This window comes from Elephas maximus, chromosome 12 (assembly GCF_024166365.1).
Source record: "Elephas maximus indicus isolate mEleMax1 chromosome 12, mEleMax1 primary haplotype, whole genome shotgun sequence".
Lineage (NCBI taxonomy): Eukaryota > Metazoa > Chordata > Mammalia > Proboscidea > Elephantidae > Elephas > Elephas maximus.
In genome coordinates this window covers 100,184,160-100,207,903 of record NC_064830.1, presented here as the reverse complement: position 1 = coordinate 100,207,903, position 23,744 = coordinate 100,184,160, and the positions used below count along the sequence as shown (strand labels likewise).

Below are 23,744 nucleotides of genomic sequence, written 5' to 3'. Positions count from 1 at the left end.
CCACATCTTTTGCCATGGAGCAGCTGTTGGTTCAAAATGCCAGCCTTTTAGTTAGCAGCTGTGTCACCAGAAACCCTTAATAACCTATTCAAAGACCTTATTTCCAAATAGGGTCAGGTTCCCAGGTACAGGGCTTAGGACTTCAACATATCTTTTGGGGGACACAATTCTGTCTGTAACAACCCCCTCCCTCACACTCCCATCAGGCTCACCTTGGCCTCCCAGTTTGGAGTGGGGGGCATCTCTCTTCAGCACAGTTAAGGGGGCTGACTAGAGGCTTCCTCTGCCTTGCCAAGGCCTCTCTGGTGGGCACCCTGGTGGGTTCTGGAACAGAGATGTGGGCTCAAGTCTCAGCTTTGATACTCACTTGGCCCTTGATCATCTCCTGGAAGATGGTGATGATAATAGGATACAACCCTCTGGGGTTTGGGGACACTTCAAGAGGGACCCCATGTGGAAAGTGCCAGTTACAATCAGGGGCTTGGGAGTGGGGGCTGCTGTCATTTATATTAGGGAAGAACTTCTTTCCTCCAGACCCCACTTCTAGATGAACTAGACGGGAAACAGACTACTGCCATCCCCTACATTGTTCCCCTACATTGTTCTCTACTTCAAGCCCTCAGGGGACCTGCACACCCCAAGCTCAGACCTGGCCTCCAGTCTGGTTCTATATCTGGGGCCAGCCAGGCCCTCCAAGGGGTGGCTGTCAGACCATGAGCCATTGGGACCGCCATGAGAAAATGTCATCCCAATGTGACCCCTCTCCAGACAAGCCTGTGAGACAGGGAGAGCAGTGAGACTGGAACCCACTCCCATGTGGGTCTCCATAAACACAGCATGCAGTGCTTGCAACATACATGTTCCTAAAAATTGGGGCTGCCCATAAAATGTGGGACTGTGTCCTCACTAGGGTCCCTGAGTGGCACAGTTTGCGCTTGACTATTAACCTAAAGGTTGGCAGTTCAAACCCACCTAGCAGTGCCACAAAAAAAAGAGGCTTGGCATTTTGCTTCTGTAAAGATTACAGCCAAGAAAACTCTTAACAGCAGTTCTGCTCTGATACACATGGGGTCGCCATGCGTCGGAATCCACTCAACGGCAACTGATTTGGTTTTGGTTTTGGTTCCTCAGCAGAACTAATAATAGTCTGAGTGGTAACAGCTTCCGACATTTACACGCATGATCTCATGTAGCCAATTACTCCTTTGACAAACATTTATCCAGGGCCTGCTATTGCCAAGTGCTGTTCTAGCGGAGGACAGAAAATCAACAAGTGAAAAACACATCTAATTACTGATTATTGGGGAAAAGAAGGACTGAGTCATGGAGGCTGAGAAAAAGAATTACAGGCCAGACCTGCTCACGAGCTGTGACCAGGAGCAAAGCATTTCCCACAGAAGAGGAGCGTGTGCCACCGTGGCAGGGAAGACCTTGAATGTTTACCTATCACAGGCACAGGGTGGCTGGAGTGGGGGAGGCTGCGAGGGATAAAGGAAGCAGGAAGGGAGAGGATGGGGTGGGGGTCTGGAGGGTTAGAGGGGAGGCAGGGCCTCTGTGAAACTCCCTCTGTGCTTTCCTAGGTCAGGGTTCTGCTCCATTGTTTGAGATCCAGAAGTAAACACAGTAGTAAACAATGGAAGCCCCCCATTAACACTCATTTTTGTTATACCTGATGTAATTTTGAACTGTTGACTAAACCATGTCAATAAGAGCTAAACCATGAACTCCTTGAGGGCAGGGACTTGCCCGCCTCCACTATGGTGCACAGTAGGAGCTCTTCAGCAGTCTCTTCATTTTTGAATTCTTGTTGAGAATGTATACAACAAAAATACACCAATTCAACAATTTCTACATGTGCAACTCAATGACATTGATTACTTTCTTCAAGTTGTACAACCGCTATTCCCCTCCTTTTCCAAGTTGCTCCTCCCCCATTAATATAAACTCACTGCCCCCTAAGCTTCCTATCTGACCTTTTGGTTACTGTTGTCCATTTGATCCCATATAGATAATTCTTTAAAAGAGCACAATGCTTAAGGTAGACATGTTTTACTAAATAAGCTAGCCTATTGTTTGGTTTAAAGAAGACTTCAGGAGATATTTTTGGTTTAAGGTTTAAAGATTATCTCAAGACAACAGTTTTGGGTGTTCACCCAGCCTTTCTGATTCCAGAAAGTCTGGATTCCATGAGAACTTGGAATTCTCGTCAGGATTAACAATGTTGTTTTTAGCTGCCATCAAGTCGCCACTGACTCCTGGTAACCCCAGGCACAACAGAATGAAATGTTGCTCAGTCCTCCACCATCTTCATGATCTGCTCTGGTGCATTGTTGCAGCCACTGTGTATTTTAAACACGTTCTAACCTAGGGGGCTCATCTTCCAGCACTGTTGTTGTTAACTGCTGTTGAATAGGCCTCAACTCCCACACTATACTGAACAATACTCTGTTGTGTTCTCTAAGGTTTTCACTGGCTGATTTTTGGAAGTAGATCGCCAGGCTTTTCTTCCTAGCTTGGCTTAGCCTGGAAGCTCTGCTGAAACCTGTCCACCATGGGTGATTCTGCTGGTATTTGATATACTGGTGGTATAGCTTCCAGCATCACAGTAACGTGCAAGTCACCACAGTATGACAAACTGACAGACGTGTGGTGGTCTCAGTAATAACAATTGCCATTACAACTGCCATTTTTTTGAGTCTGTCCCTGTTTTCAGTCCTATGTGGTGAGAAGGAAATGAGGTTCACTGGGTGGTGATTTGAGACTTGAAATCAGCACCAGGATTCAACCCAGTTCTTTCTGCCTCCTGGGCACAAGCTTTTCCCACAAATTTTGTTAATAATAGACTTTTAAAAAATGCACGGGCTTAGGGGCAAGAGCGTGTCATTGATAAATTCATGCACCAGCAGTTATGTATTCAGTGCCTACTACATGTCAAGGAGTATTCTGAGTACTGGGGTCCTGTCCATGCTCACATTTTGAGAAAAGGGCAAAAAAAAAAAAAAAAAAGATACAGATGATGGAAAGAGGTATGGAGAAAAATCTTCGAGTATGTGTATGTGCGTGAAGGTGGGGGAGAGGGGTGCTGTTTTACGCAGGGCAGACAAGCACCTTGACTAGGACAGGTGGCTTTTTAACAGCAAATGTGAAGACCCAAGGGCGGGAGGGTGCCGGGCCGGCCCAAGGAGGCTGGGGTACAAAGACAAGAGCGTCCACATGGGTGGGAGGCGCCGGCCACATGGGGCGTTTCGGGTTAGCCGAGCTACTCTCCCCCTGGGCAAAGCCCAGAGGCCACCCGCGCCCTCGGAGTCGCCACACCCAACATGGCGGCCGTGCGGGGGCACGCCGAAGGGCTGACGGAAGTACGTATCGGAAGGCGCCGGAAGTGGCAGGCCACCCCGCCCCCTGCCAGGGTCTCTGTTGAGCCGCGAATGCGCCGGCTTTGAGCATCCCTGGCCGGGCAGGCGGGTGGCCCCGGGGCTGCAGCTCCGGCGGCCGCTGCACGGCCCGCGCACGAAATGGCCAGCTCCGGAGAGGTACGGCCTGCACGTCTCTCCGCGCTCTTCCCTGCCCCGGCGGTCCCGGCCCCATTCAGTCCTTCTCAGCCCAACCCCGGCCCCACTCGGTCCTTCCCATTCCCACGCTGCACCTGCGCTGTTCTTCCCACCCCGGCCCTGGACCCTTTCCTCTCCGACCCTGGTGTCGGCGGGTCTTGGTCCTTCCCTCCCGATCCATGGCGAACACCCCGCCCCGTCCTTTTGCTCCCGACCCTAACCTCGTCTCTGACCCCATCCAGCCCGTCCTCTCCGCCCCCAGTCCCGGCCCTGTCCTCCCCTTCAGTTTTCCATTCCTTGCCCGCCCCGCCGCCCTTCCAGTCTGCAGGCTCTTCTAGGCCTCCCTGGCCCTTTCCTCATGTTCCCATGTCTTGGCTCGGCTCTCGCAGCTCTGAGACTTTCCCCCTCCGCCCCACTTCCCACCCGTCTTCTCTCTCTCAACGGTCAATTTCAGTCTAGCTCACTTCCATCTGGAGTCTGCTTGTTGTGTGACTTGTGTGTGTGTGGAAGGAGTGATGGAAGAAAAGTCATTTCACCGGGGAAACTTACCCTGAAATTCCTCCCAGGAGTCTCCACAAAACTGGGTCCGATGGGGAATCCCAGTGCGTCCCTGTATTGTAGTGCAAGGTATTTTCTCTGCAGATAAGGGTAGAGGGAATATTGACTAGTGCCTCCCCTACTCCAGCTGCTCTGGGCCTGTGATAGGTAAACATTCAAGGTCTTCCCAGCCACAGCGGCAAACACTCCTCTTCTGTGGGAAATGCTTTGCTCCTGATCACACCTTGTGAACAGGTCTGGCCTGTAGTTCTTTCTGTTGCCTTCTGCCCACAGGTCTGTGTTCCTGTGTTTATGCCCGTCACCCTCCAGGGCTCACCTGATTGAACCTGCTTCCTAAGTCTTTGGGGTTTGTCTGTGTTCTGGGGAGACAGAATGAGAGGTTCAAATGTTTTCACAGAGTGAATAGGGGTTGCTGGCAGCTCCACTTCATTTGGAGTGACTTTGGCTCAGAAGTGGCCCTTGTGTCTTCTTGGTTGAGGGGGAAGGGTGTGGGGTAACTGTAGATGAGAGGATTGCAGGGCCAGGAAGCCCCATTTCCCCAAGGCAGAGTTTTTGGGAAGCCTGGCTGTGGTAGCAGGTTTGGGTTAGTTGTTTGTGCTTGGGGATGATGACGGTGATGATGGTCTGGTGCTTTGGTCTTATAGGGTCCTGGTTCTCAGGGCCCTCCCTTCCTCCAAGTACACATCAGCCGTTGAGTTTAGTGAATAAGGAGTTCCCTGCGTGGTATAAGTTCACTGCCCTGTAAGTTTCCTATCTGACCTTTCAAGTTGCTGTTGTCAGTTTGATCCCATATAGATCTTTAAAAGAGCACAGTGCTCAAGGCAGACATTCTTTACTAGTTAAGCCAGACTCCTGTTTGGTTTAAAGATCTTAGGGAATATTTTTGGTTTAAGGTGTAAAGATGATCTCCGGGCAATAGTCCCTGGGGGGGGGGTTCATCCAGCCTCAGTGGCTCCAGAAAGTCTGGATTCCATGAGAATTTGAAATTATCTTCCATCTTTTCTCCCTATGATCAGGATTCTTCTTGTGCTTTCTAAAGGAGCCCTGGTGGCTCAGTGGTTAAGCGCTTGGCTGCTAACTATGAAGAAAGATACAGAAGTCTGCTTCTGTAAAGGTTACCGTCTAGTGTGCCCTATAGGGTTGCCGTGAGTTGGAGTTGACTCCAGGGCAATGGGTTCTTTGTGCTTTCTAGGTGGTTTTTATGAAAAATTCAGTATAGTTAGTAGAACTACAGAACTTAGATGATGCTCAAGTTTTTTGCAACATGTTCTATGATGTGTTCTCATCCGAATGCCTTAACCATGTGAGTTTTGTGACGGTTTTCTTACTTTGATAAGTCTGCAAATTGAGGTTCAGAAGGGGTGCATCTCAGGCTGGTCAGCTGGATGCAAAACCAGTCTTGTGACTTCAAAGCCCTTTGGTTTCCTCTTTACCCCAGGCCCTCTTGTGCCAGAGCCCCATCTCCCAAACTCACCTAATGAGGCTGGTCCCCAAGTCTCTCTCCTGGAGATGGATTCCACAGGCCTAGGTGGGGTCTGGAGTCCCTGGGTGGCACCAATGGTTACGTTCTAGTTGCTAACCAAGAGGTTGGCAGTTTGAAGCTCCCCAGAGGCACTGCGGAAGAAAGACCTGGTAATCTACCTCTGAAAAATCAGCCACTGAAAACCCTGTGGAGCACAGTTCTACTCTGACACACATGGGGGCTCCACGAGTCAGAGTTGACACAACAGCAGCTTTTTCTATTGTTGTTGTTAGGTGGGGGCTGGAAATCTCATTCTTGACAGGTTCCTAGGTGATTCTGTGATTGGACGCTAGGCAGTTGTGTGCTAGGGAAAAGTTTCTTATGACTGAAAACCCTGGACCCAGATTATAGTGACATGGTGCAGCTGAGTTCTGGGGTCTGACTGCTGGCCTCTGACCTTCTAGAAGGTGAAGCAGGAGGAAGGTATTGTGGGAAAGTCAAATGAAGAGAGGGAGGGGAAGTAGAAGACCACCCGGCGTTGCCTCCCACTGAAGAAGAAAAGGTAGGAGAGACCGTTGCGCTGTGGTGAGCCCTGGAACTCTGGACCCTCCTGATAAACTTCCTGTTCCTGTAGAGATTACAGCCTAGAAAACACTATGGGGCAGTTCTACTCTGAAACATGGGGTCACTGAGTCGGAATTGACTCAACAGCACCTAACAACAGCAGTGACGACAACCCTGGCCGGGCCCTCGGGGGTCTGCTGTGGCTTTCTCTTTGGCAGATGAGAGAGGCTTCCTGCTCCCAGGGAGAATGGGTGGGAAGTATTCCTGAAAACCCTCTCTGAGAGCTCTGCAGGATGTTGAGCCCAGCAGGACAGGGTAAAGGGATTTCGCAGCCAGACTTCCCGGAAAACCCCTGGCTCCCACCCTCGCCCTTGCTGCAGGAGGTATGCAGACAGGCGCTTCCTCCATGGCCTCAAGGTTGCTATGGCAACAGGCAGGGCTTTCAAAAATTCGAAGCTTCCATCCTTCCAAATACGTACAGGAAGAAGGGTGGAGAAGGGGCAGGCTGGACTGGAGGGTTTCCTTGCAGACAGACTAGCCAGGAAAAGCAGTAGCAGTGATTCTGGGCTTTCTGTGAGAGTGGTCATCAGAGAGAGGGGACCCTTGGTGAGACATTTTGGGGTGTTTTAAAGTGTTGGGGAGGAAACAGGGTTCCGCCCCCCACTTTGTTGTTGTTTGCAGCTGCCTGCACCATCTCTGTGATCCGTTGTGGCTCAGACCATTGTGCTCCATAGGGTTTTCATTGACTGATTTTCGGAAGTAGATTGCCAGACCTCTCTTCCTAGTGTATCTTAGTCCGGAATCTGCTGAAACCTGTTCAGCATCATAGCAACAGACAAGCCTCCGCTGACAGATGTGTGGCGGCTAGCTAGAATCAGGCCTCGGCTTCCTGCACCAAAGGTGAGAATTCTACCACTGGACCAGTGATGCCCTCTCTGCCCCTCATGGGCTCCATTTAACATATCCTTCTGAATTCCTTTGTGCTCGATTTGAGGATTTCATGTCACATTAGCCCAGGGTGGGTCCCTCTCCTTCTTGGTTATATAAATGGAAGAGGCATTGATCATTTGGGTGGAAGGCCACATTTGGGCAGAAATCCGTTAAGCTTGCCAGGTATCTATAGCAAAGCAAAACGAAATGTGGAGACATTGGAAACACCAAAATGCGTTTCTAACCAGAAAGCAAGATAAATGGGAATAGGTTGCACACTTCCTATTATTTATTACTGATTTTCAGATTGAAAAATGTCATCTGTTTGCTGTGTGTCTTATTTACAAGGATTTTTATAGTTTGTTGCTCAGTGGAGGTTTCTCTAATTTCATGTAGCCTTTCTTGCAGAATTTGACAAATTCTTTGCTGTGTGGTTAAGACTTCTAGCATATACTTTCCCATGGGTTTCTCTTGGCTTGTCTTCTTCCCGAACTGAGAGCCACTCTCAGGGAGCCCTCAGGAACTTGAGTCTCCCGATTTCCAGGACATGCACAATGAGGATGACCCAGGCACCTTGGCGGCCCCGGTGGCGGGCGGCATCCACCTCCTGGACTTCTCCGATGAGATATTGCTGCACATCCTGAGCCACGTGCCGAGCACAGACCTGGTGCTGAGCGTTCAGCGCACCTGCCGGAAGCTGGCGGCCCTCTGCCTGGACAAGAGCCTCATCCATACCGTGTTGCTGCAGAAGGACTATCAGGTGAGGCGGGAGCAGGGGCCAAGGGGCAAGCGCAGAAGGCTGGAAACAACCTGAATGCCAGCCAGTCTAGGGCCTGGCCCAGCCCTTCAGCCAGGAGGCGGGCATGCAGAAGCTTGGCTGAAACAGTCTCCAAGATACGTTAAGTGACAAGAGCAAGGGGCAGAAAAGTGTGTAGTAGGTCCTTGGGGAGAGGGCAGATATAGGTAGACATTGTTCCAGGAGAGAGGGGCTTCAGGCATGGGGACAGGAAGGAAACTGACTTTCTAGTAGGTACCTACGGGTGAAAAGCTGAGTCCTAGGCTAGATGTGGAAACCCTGGTGTCATAGTAGTTAAGAGCTACAGCTATCCACCTGGTGCTCCTTGGAAACCCTATGGGGCGGTTCTGCCCTGTCCTCTAGGGTCGCTATGAGTCGGAATTGACTTGACAGCAGTGGGTTTGGTTTTTTTTGGATTTAGGCTAGGTGTTGGAGTTCTTACAGACATACGCTTCTCAGCGGCACAGTGGGAGTGCACCATTGTACACCCCACCTGCGGTGCAGGAGAGTTCCAGTTGCTCTGTATCCTTGTCAGCTCTTAGTGTTGTCAGTAGTCTAATTCTTAGCCATTCCCAAAAATGCCAAACCAAACCTGTTGCCGTCAACTTGATTCCAACTCATAGTGACCCTATAGGACAGAGTAGAACTGTTCCAAGGCTGTAATTTTTATGCCACATCTTCCTCCCATGGAGCAGCTGGTGGGTTTGAACTGCTGACCTTTCAGTTAGCAGTCAGTTGCTTTAACCACTGAGACACTGGGGCTCCCTTTAGCCATTCCATTGGGTGGGAAATGGTATCTCCTTGTGGTGTTCACTTGCATTTCCCTGAGGAAGGATGCTGTCACTCATTTTTTCATAAAGTACGGGCTGCTCGTATGTATTCTTTTCACAAGTTCAGGTCTTTCATCCACTTATTATTGAGTTATTTCTGTTTTTTTTATTGACTGGTAGGAGTTCTTTATATATTCTGGATACAAGTCCTTCGTCAAGTATATGTATTGTGAATATTCTTTCTCCTAGTCTTGCTGTTTCATTTTCTGGAATATCTTTTTTTTTTGGAGGTTTTTTTTTTAATTGAACTTTAGATGAAAGTTTACAGAACAAACTAGTTTCTCATCAAACAGCACACACATTGTTGTATGACATTGGTTAACAACCCCACGACATGTCAATACTCTCCCTTCTCAACCCTGGGTTCCCTATTACCAGCTTTCCTGTTCTTTCCTACCTTCCAGTCCCTGCCCCAGGGCTAGCACCCCCTTTTAGTCTGGCTTTGTTCCATGGAACTGTTCAATCTTTGGCTGAAGGGTGAACCTCAGGAGTGGCCTCCTTACTGAGCTGAAAAGGTGTCCGGGGGCCAGCCTTTTGAAGAACAGATGCTTTTAGTTTTGGTGAGGTCCAATATACTGAATTTTTCCTTTTGAGTTCATGCCTTTTGTGTCATATTTAAGAAGTCTCTGTTAAACTCGAGGTCACGAAGAATTCTCTTAGGTTGTCTTACAGAAATGTTATAAGCTTATCTCTTAAGGTTAAGTCTAGATCCATTTTGTGTTAATTTTTTTTTATGTAGTATGAGATAAGGGTCGGGCTTCCCTTTTTTGTGTATGGCCGTCTCATTGTTCTAGCATCATTTATTGAAGAGATTTTGTTTTCATTGTTGAATTGCCTTGGAACCTGTATCGAAAATCGTTGATGATATATCTTACAGATAAATAAACAGAATTCTTTAGGGCCTTGACCTGAATCCAAATTTTAGGAGATACGGAAAGGGCTTCTAACTGTCCTTGTTGTTGCTGTTAGCTGGCATTGAGTCGGCCCCTGACTCGTGGTGACCCCACGCATAAAGGAACAAAATGTTGTCCTGTCCTGTGGCATCCCATAATTGGTTAGGGATTGAACTGTTGTGATCCTTGGGTTTTCACTGACTGATTTTTGGAAGCAGATTGCCAGGCCTTTCTTCCTACTGCATCTTGTCTGGAAGCTCCACTGAGGCCTCGTCAGCATCATAGCAGCACACAAGCCTCCACCAACGGACGGGCTTTGTCTGTGAATGGTGTTCATTGGCTGAGAATCAAACCTGGGTCTGCTGGAAGGCGCTCGGGATTCCCAACTGAACCACCACTGCCCCCAACTCTTCTCATCTGTTGTAAAGTGGTGCCTTTTAAGAAGACCTAGGGATATTTTCGCTTTAAGATTTAAAATCTCAGCATGTTTCTGAGGAGTGTTTAATGATGGGAAAATGTGTATGATATGAAGGGAAGCAGCAGCCACGGCTCGTGTGCTAGAGCCTGACTTGAGGTTTGTTCGTGGATTAGAAGGACTTGAGGAGCCTCGTCCAGGTGGGACCCGTGGTCCTGCTGGCTCTCTCGTGCTCTCAGGGCAGGAGGATTTGTAGCTTGGCCCCTCCGCGCTGGGTGTTTGTGACTGCTGGCTCCAGATAGGTTTGTGGGAAGGTATCTCAGTGTCCTAGGGCCACTGTTACAGAATACCACAAACTCTTCTGTTCGTATAAGAACGGAAATTCACTGTTTCTCAGTTCTGGAGTCTGGGAGTCCAAAATCAGGGTGTCAGCCATGTTGATTCCTTCCAAGGCTCTGAGGGAGAATCTGGTCCATGCCTCTCACCTAGCTTCTGGTAGCCCCAGGTGGTCTTGGGCTTGCAGATGTACCTTCACGTGGTGGTCTTCCCCTGTGTCTGTCTCTCTGTGTCTCTTCTCTTTATAAGGGCATTACTTATATTGGATCAGGGCCCACCCTACTCCAGTATGACCTCACATTAACAGATAACTTCTTCAGAAGTCCTATTTCCACACAAGGTCACGTTCACAGGTACCAGGTTAGGACTTACTTCAGCATCCCTTTCTGGGGGATAGAATTCAACCCATAACAGAAGGGAGAGGAGGAGGCCAGCTTTCCCAAGTGTCTCAGGGTCCCTCGTGGCTCCCTGACTGTTGTAGGGGGTGAGTCCTCAAGGGGTGACAGAGATCCCTGGGTGCCTTCAGCCGTTTTCTCCCTCCCTGCCACCCTGCAGGCCAGTGAGGACAAGGTGAAGCAGCTGGTGAAGGCCATTGGCCGTGAGATCCAGCAGCTGAACATGGCCGGCTGCTACTGGCTGTCGGGCGCCACCGTTGAACACGTGGCCCGCTGCCGCAACCTGGTGAAGGTGAACCTCTCGGGCTGCCACCTGACCTCCCTGCGCCTCTCCAAGGTACTCTCGGCACTGCAGCACCTGCGCTCACTGGCCATCGACGTGAGCCCTGGCTTCGACGCCAGCCAGCTGAGCAGCGAGTGCAAGGCCACCCTGAGCCGCGTGCAGGAGCTGCGGCAGACACTCTTCACGCCCTCCTATGGCGTGGTGCCCTGCTGCACCAGCCTCCAGAAGCTGCTGCTCTACTTCGAGATCCTGGACCGCACACGCGAGGGTGCCATCCTCTCTGGCCAGCTCATGGTGGGCCAGAGTAACGTGCCCCACTACCAGAACCTGCGGGTCTTTTATGCCCGCCTGGCCCCCGGCTACATCAACCAGGAGGTGGTGCGCCTCTACCTGGCCGTGCTCAGCGACCGCACGCCCGAGAACCTGCACGCCTTCCTCATCTCCGTACCTGGCAGCTTCGCCGAGAGCGGGGCCACCAAGAACCTGCTGGACTCGATGGCCCGCAACGCCTGTCTGGACGCCCTGCAGTTGCCCAAGTCCTGGCTGAATGGCTCGGCCCTGCTGCAGCACATGCGCTTCCATAACCCCTTCTACTTCAGCTTCAGCCGCTGCTCCCTGTCCGGTGGCCACCTGATCCAGCGGGTCATCAACGGTGGCCGGGACCTGCGCAGCCTGGCCAGCCTGAACCTCAGCGGCTGTGTCCACTGCCTCTCACCGGACACCCTCTTCCGTAAGGCAGAGGACGAGATTGACAGCAGCATCCTGGAGACGCTGGTGGGCGCCTGCTGCAACCTGCGACATCTGAACCTCTCGGCTGCCCACCACCACAGCGCCGAGGGCCTGGGCAGGCACCTCTGCCAGCTGCTGGCCCGCCTCCGTCACCTGCGCTCCCTGGCCCTACCCGTCTGTGCCGTCGCTGACTCGGCACCCCGGGCCGACCGCGCACCCGCACCACCGGCTCTGCATGCTGTGCCACGGGGCTTCGGCAAGAAGGTGCGCATCGGTGTGCCATCGGGGCCCAGCCCCTTCGCAGGGCAGCCAGCGCCCCAACCCGCCTCTGTGTTCTGGTCGCTGCTGCGGAGCGTGCCTTTTCTGGAGCGCCTGGAGCTCATAGGCTCCAGCTTCTCCTCCGCCATGCCCCGCAACGAGCCCGCCATCCGGAACTCCCTGCCACCCTGCAGCCGGGCGCAGAGTGTCGGTGACGCTGAGGTGGCTGCCATCGGCCAGCTGGCCTTCCTGCGGCACCTGACGCTGGCCCAGCTGCCCAGCATCCTGACGGGCTCCGGGCTGGTCAGCATTGGCCTGCAGTGCCAGCAGCTGCAGTCGCTCTCACTGGCCAACCTAGGCATGATGGGAAAGGTGGTCTACATGTCTGCCCTCTCGGACATGCTGAAGTACTGCAGGCGCCTCAAGGACCTCAGGTGAGGGGGCTGGCCGAGGGGGCGTGAGGGGCCCTGTCTCTCACTGGGCACTCTGAATGGCTACCAGGCGCTCTAGCCGCCGGGTGGATGTGCCGCAGGCCTGTCCTCAAGCTCAGAGTCTGGGCGGGGGCCTTACAAAGGGATGTGTTGGTGACAGAACTTGGGGGTGGGGTGGGGGAAAGTGCATGAGGTCTGGAGGGGAGCCAGTAACCCACCAGAGCCATAGGGAGGGTTTGCAGGAAGGATTGAGACCTGAATGTCACATTGTTATCTTTATTAACCGTGCTTATCTTGGTGATTCTGTATATGATGGTGTTCTTAATATGTTGATGTTAGCTGCCCTCATCGACCCCCGACCAATGAAGGCCCCGTGCACAACAGAATGAAACACTGCCCAGCCCTGTGCCATCCCCACGATTGGTTGCAGGTCGGACTGTTGTGATCCGTAGGGTTTTCACTGATTTTTGGAAGTAGATTGCCAGGGCTTTCTTCCTAGTCTCTCTGAGACTGGAAGCCCCGCTGAAACCTGTTCAGCATCACAGCAACACACAAGCCCCCACTGACAGACAGGTTGTGGCTGCGCATGAGGTGTGTTGGCCAGAATCAAGCCCAGGTCTCCTGCACGGAAGGTGAGAGTCCCACCACAGAACCATGGGTGACTGCCTCATGCTGCTGATACTACTCTTATTTAATCCTGGTAATCCTCGGAGGCGGGTGCTCTTGTTCCCATACAACAGAGCTGCTAAGTGCGGGTGCCTGGATTCGACCCTGGGGCCTTCTGACCCAACGTTGCATTTCTTCAGGGGTGAGTAGGAGGTAGCCAGGTATTCTGGGAAGAGTTAGCGGCATGTGCACAAACCCCAGGGACTTAAATCTGCGCCACGTGCTCAGAAAGCCAAATGGTTCAGCGAGGTGGGACAGGGTTCAGTGTGGGGACGCAGGGAGGTGAGGTGGGGGTGGGGGAGACAGGGTAGGCGGGGCAGGACTAGGAGAGGGGCAGGCTGGATTTCCAGGTTGGAAAGGCCTCTGAGGTCAGCGTGAGCCAGAGGGGTGGGATGGAGGCTATGGAGAGATCAGCCGGGAAGGGCCGGGACCATGGCGGGACGGCTGCTTCTGGGGCAGGATGGCAGGGCCCCTCTGAGAGAGGAAAGGAGGTGGGACCTGGCTTCGGGATCCTGACCCCAGCTGCTGTTGGGCCCATGCCATTTCCCAAGCCTATATGGGATGGATTCCTACCAGAATGTTTATCCCCAGTCCCCACAGTTGGAAATTGGTGGGCTGAGCTGGGCTAGAGCTGAGACCCTGAGACAGGAGTGGGCCTGAGTCTTTACGGGGTGGCAGGAGGCCCATGGAGCTGGACGATGCCTTGGAGGGAAGAAGGAAGACGCAGAGGTGACCCTGGCTGCTGCGTTGGGAATAGACAGGGGCATGGGGAAGCAAGGCCACCGCCGGAAGGCAACACGAGTCATTCAGGTGAAAGTGACAGGCAGTGGCAGTGGGGGCGGCAAGAAATGGCCAGATTTTGCCTTTAATCCAGAACATTTGCTGATTGATCAGATACGTGGGGTGAGAGAGAGAGATCAGATGGTCCCTCAGATTTTGGCCTGAACGGTTGGACCGACAGGGTTGGCGCAGCCAAGACTGGTTGAGGGCGCACATGGAGTATGAGGGGCCGTCACCCCTGGGTGTGTGCTCTCCTGGGCTGCTGTACACGGGTCTGGAGTTGAGGACATGTGCCAGGCCAGGCCCAAGAGGGCGCAGTCCTCCACGTGTGGCTGGTTGTGGGCCGAGCGGCTCAATGAGACGGAAGGTTGGGCTGTGGCTGGCTCCAGCAGGGACTGACCAGGATGAGGCAGAGGATCGGTAGGGAGGCAGACAGGAGCTCCCGGCGAGGGGGAGACCGACCGAGCTGCCGTGCTCCAGGAGCCAAGTGTGGAAATGCTGGCACACGTGAGCTCTTAGCCGTCTGCTAGGTGCTTGCCACATGCTGACACGTGCTGACCCCTCAATACTGCCAGCGGTCTGCACGTCTAGGAGTGATTGTCTCCATTCTGCAGATGAGGAAGGCCACTCGCAGAGAGGGAATGAACTTGCCCAGTTCATCTGCTGCTCTGAGTGGGGTGGGGAGGGTTTCCCACCCGGGCCATGGAACATCAGATGAGATAATGCCCTGCGTGACCTCCAGCGGCCTGGATGGGATCCTGTGCCTGAGTGTCCCCATGGGAGCTGGGCCACGCACGCAGCGTGGCTTTTTACATTTTTGAAAAATTTCATTTTTGGTGAAAATATGTACATCAAAACATGTTCCTGTTCAGCAGTTTCTGCACATATTGTTCACTGACATTGGTTACATCTTCCGCACTACGTTAATCTTCTCGTTTTTTCTGTTGCGCTTATTTCACCCCATTCATTTATTCTCATGCCTCTCAAGTCCTTATCTATTCTTTAGAGTTACTGTTGCCCCTTTGGTCTCATAGAGATAATTTTTTTTAAAAAGCCCAATACTTGAGGGTAGCGTTCTTTACCCTCTAAACTGTTTTTTTTGTTTGTTTGTTTGTTTAAAGATGACTTCAGGGGATAGTTTCGTTTCAAGGCATGAAGAGTATCTCGGGACAGTGGTCTCCGGGGTTCCTCCAGCCCTGTGTGTCAAGTAGTCTTGATTCCTTGGGAATTTGAAGTTCCGTTCCATGTTTTTTCCCGTTCTGTCAGGATTCCTCTGTTGTGTCCACACAGGGTAGCTTTTGAGGCTGGTGGCCGGTGGCGCCTGGGCCACACATGGGGTTTTGTAGGCCAGCCTGGTAACGCGACCAGTTCCTGTGCCCAGTGGCTGGCTGTGCACCACGCCTACTCCGAGCCAGGACAGACTACAGAGCAAACACGACTGAGACGCAGCCAGATGGTCCCGTTCCTCTGGGTTCCCACATCTGCTGCCAGTGAAACCTGGGGCCGGGAGTGAAAGAAGCAGGTGGTGCCCCTCGCTGTGGCATTCCAGCCCAGGAGAGGTGGCCTACCGGCTCACTGTGGCATTCTGGCCCAGGCGAGGTGGCCTCCTGGCTACCAGGGTAGCTGTACTTCTCAGTGGAGTCTTCCTGAGTGGCAGCTGGGGAGCCCAGGCCGGCTGCGCCCTTCTCAGCCACTCCTCCGGGACTCGGCCTCCATGGATTGGCGGTCCGTACCAGCCTGCTCCTGGCCAGGAGCTGCCTCTGCTTCATTCTGCTAGGGCAGCTCCCATAGGGAGGAAACGGCGTGGGAACAAGGAGTTTTAGTTTGGTGGCACCTGGGCAGCAAGAGGATTACAGGCTAGGCAGACACTGGCCTTTTCTCTCTGAAGACTTGGTTTAATTAAGCCTTGCCTGGTAGTGGAGGAGGGGGCAGAAGTTACCCCAAATTTCCCCAGGCCTCTTGGGATCCAGAACCAGGGCAGCGTCTTTGGGTGGAAGCCCAAGGGAACCATTTCAGAACCAAACCCTTGCATGGCCTGAGGACCAGGTACCCTAAGAACCTGGGTGCTGGGCAAGCAGGATGAGGGGTAGGCCACCAGGGAGGCCCCTCACCGTGATCCTGTGGGCCCTCCTGTGTGCACAAAGCCAGGCGAGACCCTAGCACTCTCTGGGTGGTGGATACCAGCCAGCGCCTTGCTGGTGGGAGCTTGAGGGAGCACTGGTAGCGTCAAGGGTCAAGCCTTCCATGTCAGGCTCGTTACCATGGCTCTCCTGTTCCCTGTCCCCGCATTGGGCCCACTTCTGCCTTCGTGGGGGCATGTCAGGCCCCACTCGCCCTTGGGGCGCTGGGAGGAGGTCCAGCCGTGCTGGCTCCCTTGTGATCATGCCATTTGGGTTTTGTGGGGCATGGGGCACATGGAGTGCGTGATAGAGCCACACAGGGTCTGGTTCACAGGCCTCCCTCATCCTTCAGGGTAGAAAAATCAGGAAGTGGCTCTCTAGCTGAAAAAAAAAAAAAAAATCTAAGTATGTACACACGTGCACAGAAATAGACACATGTACACGCACACGTGTGCATGCACACATATGCGCATGCACGCACTGGTTGCTTGGTGTGTAATCCTGAGGACTCCAGAGGGAGTGTCGCAGTAACACGAACCCGTACTGCCACCTAGTGGCCAACGCGAGAGCAGGCCTGCTGTCTCCGCCCGCCATTCTCTTGTTTTCTGCTGTATTGGGTGGGCCCTGCTGCTCAGCAGCCAAAGGTCCAGGTGGTTTGGTACCCCAAGCAGCCTCACAACTCCCACTCTTGTCTGCAAAGGGACACTTGCCTTAGGATTTTTTTTTTTTGATAACTTTTTTATGATGTTTTTATCTAAAGCTCATTGATTTTTCTTATTTTTGGTGAGAATACACACTGCAGAACCCACTCCGGTTCCGCAGTTTCTAGACATAACGATCAGTGATGTTGGTTCCATTCTTCACGTTGTCGACATTCTTGTTATTTCTGTTCTAGTTGTTTCACTTCCCTTGGCCTTATCTCCCTGCCCCGCAACTTTCTCATCTGCGTTTTGAAATAGCTGTTGACCCTTTAGTCTCATATAGATAATTTTTAAACATAATACTCAAGGGTGACAATCTTTACTCTTTGGGCTAAATTGTTACTTAGTTTAAAGGTCTTTTTAAAAGATAGAAACGAGTGGTGTGTTCAGATGTTTTCATGTGAAAAGTGAGCCGCACAAAATTCAACTCAATAGTAGAAATGCCACTGTTTTGCTCTCTGGGCTCGGCCCGACCTAGGCAGTTACCTTGTCCTTGGCCGGGGTGAAGCAGAACGTCACGCATCCGCATGTCCTCTTTGCAGGGGTCTGGTGTCTGCTCCCACCCACTGCTGTCGAGTCGATTCCGACTCATAGCGACCCTATAGGACACAGTAGAACTGCCACGTAGAGTTTCCAAGGAGCCCCTGGTGTCTGCTAGTCTGTCTGAATTCTTCCCTCTGTTTCTTGAGAGATGAAATTCATTCAGTGGAATTTCTCTGTCTTCGCTTTCTCCCTGTCTGTGTCTTCGTATCCTCTTTTTTGTTCTTCCCCTTTTATTCATTTATTTTCCATTAATTTTTTTATCTTGATGAAAATATTCCCAAAGATGCACCATTTCAACAATTTCTACATGTGTAGTTCAATGACACTGATTACATTGTTCAAGTTGAGCTACCATTCCCGCTGTCCTTTTCCACATTGTTCCGCCACCAGTATCTTAAAGTCATTGCTCTCCAAGCTTCCCATTCAGCCTTTCGAGTTGCCATTATCAGTTTGATTTTACATAGGTAATGCTTTACAAGGGCAGGAAGCTCAAAGCAGTCGTACTTTACTAATCCATTTTTTGGTTCAAAGAAGACTTCAAGGAATAGTTTTGGTTTAAGGCTAAACTTGTAAAGATTATCTCAGGATAATAGTTTCAGGGGTTCATCCAGCCTTAATGACTCCAGAAAGTCCAGATTCCATGAGAATTTAAAGTTGTGTTCTGCATTTTCATCTCTTTTGGTCAGGATTCTTCTGTAGGCTATCATTAATCTTCTCCTCGTCTTAAAGGCCGCCATTCATATTGAGTTGGAGCCCACCCTCCTCCCGTATGACCTCATCTTCGGTTTTTGTTTTTTTTTCTTGTACTTTAGATGAAGGTTTACGGAACAAACTAGTTTTTCATCAAACAGTACACACATTGTTGTATGACATTGGTTAACAACCCTACATGTCAACGCTCTCCCTGTTCAACCCTGGGTTCCCTATTACCAGCTTTTCTGTTCCCTCCTGCCTTCCAGTCCCTGCCCCAGGGCTGCTGTGCCCCTTTAGTCTTGTTTTGTTCCATGGAACTGTTCAATCTTTGGCTGAAGGGTGAACCTCAGGAGTGACCTGTTACTGAGCTGAAAGGATGTCCTGGGGCCATACTTTCAGGGTTTCTCCAGTTTGTCAGGCCAGGAAGTCTGGTCTTTCTTTTTGAGTTAGAATTTTGTTCTACATTTTTCTCCAGCTCTGTCTAGGACCCCCTATTGTGATCCCTGTCAGAGCAATCAGTGGTGGTAGCCAGGCATCATCTCGTTGTTCTGGACTCAGTCTAGTGGAGGCCGTGGTAGATGTGGTCCGTTAGTTCTTTGGACTAATCTTTCCCTTGTATGTTTAGTTTTCTTTGTTCTTCCTTAGTCCTGAAGGGATGAGACCAGTGGAGTATCCTAGATAGCTGCTCACAGGCTTTTAAGACCCCAGACGCTACTCACCAGAGTAAAATGCAGAACATATCCTTTATAAGCTATGTTATGCCAATTGAGCCAGACATTCCCCAAGATCACGGTCCCCACAGCCCTCAGCCCAGCAGTTCAGTCCCTCAGGGAGTTTGGATGTGTCTGTGGAGCTACCATGGCCTTGCCTTGTACAAGTTGTGCTGGCCTCCCCGGTACTGTGTACTGTCTCACCCTTCACCAAAGTTTCCACTTATCTATTGTCTGTTAAGTGTTTTTCCATCCCCACCCTACCCCTCCCTGGTAACCATCAAAGATTGGTTTTTTTTGTATGTAAACCTTTTCCTGAGTTTTTGCAGTAGTGGTTTCATACAATATTTGTCCTTTTGTGATTGACTTATTTCACTCAGCATAATGCTCTCCAGACTCATCCATGTTATGAGATGCTTCACAGGTTCATGGTGGTTCTTTATCGTTTTGTAATAACTCTATCGTGTGTACGTACCACAGTTTGTTTATCCATCTACCTGTTGATGGGCATCTAGGTTGTTTCCATCTTGTTGCTCTTGTGAACAGTGCTGCAGGGAACATGGGTGTGCATATGTCTATCTATGTGACGACTCTTATTTCTCTAGGATATATTCCTAGGAGTGGGATTGCTGGATCATATGGTATTACTAGTTCTAGCTTTCTAAGGAAGTGCCATATTGTTTTCCAAAATGGTTTGACCTTATCTTCATTTAATTACAGCTGCAAACACCATTTTCCCAAACAAGGTCATGTTTACGTGTACAGGAGTTAGGACTTGAGCATGTCTTTTGGGGGGACACAGTCTACCCCACAACAGCCCATTTCCCTGTTAGGGTTCTCAGCCTGTCCTCCTCTACTCCCTTCTCATCCGTCTTGCAGTCCGGCAGTCTGCGGGGTCCTTTCTCTTTCTCTCTGGCCCTCCCTGCGCATCACCCAACTCTCAGCCTGGAGGAGCTTGCACACCTGCAGCCAGCACTTTCCACAGGCCCTGGCATCATCTCCAGCTTCCGGCACTGTGTTTCCAGCCAGCAGCTGCACTTCTCTTTAGATTTTCCTCAGTTCCTCAAGCAGCGTACCCCCCCATCATCACTGCACCCTCAAAACCAACTCCTGTGGAAGGATCTGGAATGCTGTCATCTACTCTGCTTTCCCAAATCCTGCCACTTCCCTGGGTTCGCCCCTTCTTCGTCCCCCTTGCTAGCTGTGGCCTCAGTGCAGACGCTTGGCACCTCCTTCCCGCCTGTCACGGGGGCTCCTGCCTGGTTGCTGCTGTGCACTCTCGGCTCTCCCTGTCCATCTTTCCAGAACCGACCCAGGCTGAAGCCTCTGATCCTTCATTGCTGTCTGCAGGCTGAGGTCTTAACTCCTATGCCTGGCCCACTTGCCTGAGCCCACCCCTCTGGCCTTGGGTCTGTCCAGTACTGTCCCCACCTTTCTGTCCTGGCTGAAGTAGCGCAGACCCTCCCAGCTCAGGTTCCCCACCCTCTCCCCGAACTCCCCCCACCCCAGGGTGCCCATTCCTCCCAGGCTGAGCGGTGCTGGGTGTATCTGCGTTCCCCGTTGCACATGCTCCCCAAGGGCAGGGACCACACCTAATTTTGTCCTCCCATCTCCCTGTGAAGTGTGGCAGTGTTTGAGAAGGGCTGGGGTTGCCAAAGCCTCTGGCAGGTGGGCGGGCACACTGAATGGGTGGCAGGACAAGAACCAGCCAGAAACGCTTAGCTGGGTCTGTAGACAGGGGCTGGCTGGCTCCTTCAATCCCATGGGGTCTCCCCCAGGTCAGGATCTCCAGGGGGTCCTCTGGGATCTGAGTGCCCACTCAGCGCTTGGGCAGAGGAGGGGTAGTGCCAGCAGACATGGGGACGGCCAGGGGGCCTTGCTGGTAGTGGGCCCATCCGTTGGTCCGTCCATCTGTCTGTCCTGCAGTGGCCAGGCAGTCCCTCCCCGCGGCCTCTCACACTGCCCCCTCTCCCCCGCAGGCTTGAGCAGCCCTACTTCAGTGCCAATGCGCAGTTCTTCCAGGCGCTGAGCCAGTGCTCCTGCCTGCAGCGCCTGTGTCTGGTCTCCCGCAGCGGCACGCTTCAGCCCGACGCCGTAGTGGCCTTCATGGGCCGCTGCCTGCAAGTCGTCGTGTGCCACATGTTCACCGGGGAGTCCCTCGCCACCTGCAAGAGCCTGCAGCAGTCCCTGCTCCGAAGGTGAGTGGGGGCAGGGCGGGGCCTCTGAGGCCTGGGAGGGATCGGGGTGGTGTTCCTCGGGCCTCCTTGAGTGCCCAGAAATCGTGTAGCTGAGATAAAAAAAATTAGCTCTTTTGATGGAACAAGAACAAGGGGTTAGGTTTTGCTGTACAAGAACACCTCATTGGCATGGGGCTTCTCTCTGCCACACGGTGAATTCAGATAGCTGAAGCCCACCTCTCAAGTGCAAGGATATTCTGTACTTGTCCACGTTTGGCCAGAGATGCTTCTCTGTGTGTAAAACATACACCTAGGAAGTCTCTCTCTTTTTTTTTCTAACTTCATTTTGAAATAATTTTAGACTTAGAAAAGTTGTAAAAAGAAGTAAGAATTCCCAAATACCCTTAACCCAGCTTTACCTGATGTTAACATTGTGTTTTAACCATAACACCGTTACCAAAATGAGGAGATTATAATAAAGCAGAACACTAACACATCCACCGCTCTTCAGATGTCATCAGTTTTCCCACTGACACCCCTTTTCTGTTCCAGGACCCAATTCAGGATTTAGTCGCCATGTCTCCCTGGCCTTCTCCAACCTGTGACAGTCTTTCCTTGTCTTTCATGACCTTGACACTTTGGAAGCACACTGGCCGGTTATTTTGTACAGCACCCGTCAGTTAGGTGTGCCTGGTGTTTTCTCATGATTAGATGGAGCTTGTGCTTTTTTGTCACGGAAATCTTAGTGCATCGTATCAGGAGGTATGTGACGTTGTCGTGTCTTACTACTGGAGATGTTGACCTTGACCGCTTGTTTTGGGTGATGGATGCCAGCTTTCTCCATGGTAAAGTTGCTGTTTTTTCTTTTCAAATTAATAAATATCCTGTGGAGAGAGATACTTTGAGACTCTGTAGATATCCTGTTTCTCACCACACTTGTGCTCACTAATGCTAGCACACGCTCAAGGTTCTTGCCTGCAACAGTTGTTACTGTGGTGTTGGCTGAGTGGTGATTTTTTGTTTCCTTCTCTCCTCCTGCCTTTGTTAATTGGAGTACACTGTGAGGAAGACCTGTCCCTTCTCCCACCGATGTGTTTATTTAGTTGCTTACTTGTATCAGTATGAACTTAGGGATATTAATTTTATCTGGTGGGCTGTAGTCTAATATGACCTGCCCAGTTCCTTCCCTTTCTCCTTTCCCTTCCTTCCCTATCTTTATTTATTTTCATTGTAGAGAATTTTATATAACAAAACATTTACCGTTTTAACCATTTTTGCACGTACAATTCAGCGACATCTATAACGTTCCTGGTGTTGTGCAACCGTTACCACGATCAGTTTCCCAGTGTTTTCATCACCTTTAACAGAAACTCAGTGCCCCTTAAACAGCACCTCTTTTCCCCTCCCACCAGTCCCTGGTGATCACTAATTATCGTTATTTATTTACTTATGTGGAAACCCTGGTGGCATAGTGGGTAAGTTCTATGGTTGCTGACCAAAAGGTTGGCAGTTCAGATCCAGCAGGTGCTCCTTGGAAACTCTATGGGGCAGTTCTACTCTGCCCTCTAGGGTTGCAATGAGTCAGAATCAACTCGATGGTAGTGGGTTTGGTTAGGGTTTTTTTGATTTGCTTATTTATTTATTTTCTGCCTTTAATATCCATTGGTCATTTTTTATGTTGATGCTCAAATTATTCCAGATTTGACCATTGGGTGTTTTTTCAGCCCTGGAATCAATTGTTTCGCCAAGGTGCCCTGGTTCCTTTTATTGGAGAATGGTATTTAGAAATGCAGATCTGGGTGCTGGGTGTGCTCATTGCTCCTGGGATGTCATCACTGCTTCTGGGCCTTTCCAGTGGACAGAGCTTAGACATATCTGTATAGACTGATAAAGGCACACACATCTGTATTTATTTTTATATCCATCTACTGATACTAAGAACAGTGAGTTCATACTGAGACCACTGATTCCAGTCCGTACGGTAGCCTTTGCTCTTTGTAGCCTTCCTTCTTTCCTTCCCTAACAGTGAGGAATCTGGCTCTCATCATCCACAATACGTTATTTGTCCAGTCCTAGCATGAGAAACAAATTTACTGATTAGGGTATGCTACTTATGTACAGTTTTTGTTTTTAGCTTCATGATATCCAGTCAAAATACTGTTTGTGGAAGTTACTTAGGATCTTTTCTTCTTCCCCACCTCCTTTAGGGTGGTTATGATACTCCTTTGTCATACAGTTAAGTTCATTTGTTACTGTTTAATATTCCATGTTGCGTTCACCCCGCATCTCCATTGATTTTATTTATTTTTGTTGATACGTGAAGCCTTACTATAGTTCTAAAAGTCAGAGCTGTAGAAAAGGACAGTTGGACAAATGTCACCCCCATCCTGCTTACCCTGTCCCTAGTCCCCTTTTCTTTTTCCCCACCCCTATTGATAACCAGCCTTTCTGTATTTCTTCTGCACAAATGAGCAGATACATGTCTATTTTCTTAGGTCCCCTTCCCTTTTACATGCACTTTGCTTTTTCACTGAATAGTATGTTTTGGGAGTCACTCCTTATCAATTCACAGAGCACTTACTCTTTTTACAGTTCTGCATTCATTTTCAAATTGATTTCAAGAAGCTTAAAAAATTCAGAAACAAAGGAACATTGTTATCGGTTGACCCGAAGCTCCCTGACCCCTCTGAACCTACCAGCATGAGTTTGCTTTTGAAATCTGTGACATACACGAATCCAGAAGGAACAGCACTGCCTTCGTTTCCTAGCGCTGCTGTAACAGACACCATAAGTGGGTGGCCTTAAAGAACAGAAATTTATTTTCTCACAGCTCTGGAGGCTAGAAGTCGAATCAGCATGTCAGCTGTGTCTATTCCTTCCGCGTCAGTAGCCCTGGGTGTCCCTTGTCTTGTAGTAATCCTCA

At 50.8% G+C, this 23,744-nt stretch overlaps 1 protein-coding gene across 4 annotated transcripts in view; it reads left to right on the top strand.

Moving 5' to 3' along the window:
• The first annotated feature begins 3,401 nt into the window (after positions 1-3,401).
• Positions 3,402-23,744, top strand: part of FBXL18 (F-box and leucine rich repeat protein 18) — a 53,748-nt gene continuing 33,405 nt past the window's right edge. For 3 of the 4 annotated variants that reach the window (XR_007519562.1, XM_049903135.1, XM_049903133.1), the window contains exons 1-4: positions 3,402-3,533; positions 7,610-7,825; positions 10,891-12,434; positions 20,624-20,842. Coding sequence is in view for 3 of the 4 variants with exons in the window: in XM_049903135.1 (XP_049759092.1) it covers positions 3,516-3,533; positions 7,610-7,825; positions 10,891-12,434; positions 20,624-20,842 (1,997 nt within the window). In the remaining variant the exon portion in view is untranslated. The remainder of the gene's footprint in view (positions 3,534-7,609; positions 7,826-10,890; positions 12,435-20,623; positions 20,843-23,744) is intronic. The other variant, XM_049903134.1, reaches the window with a different exon arrangement.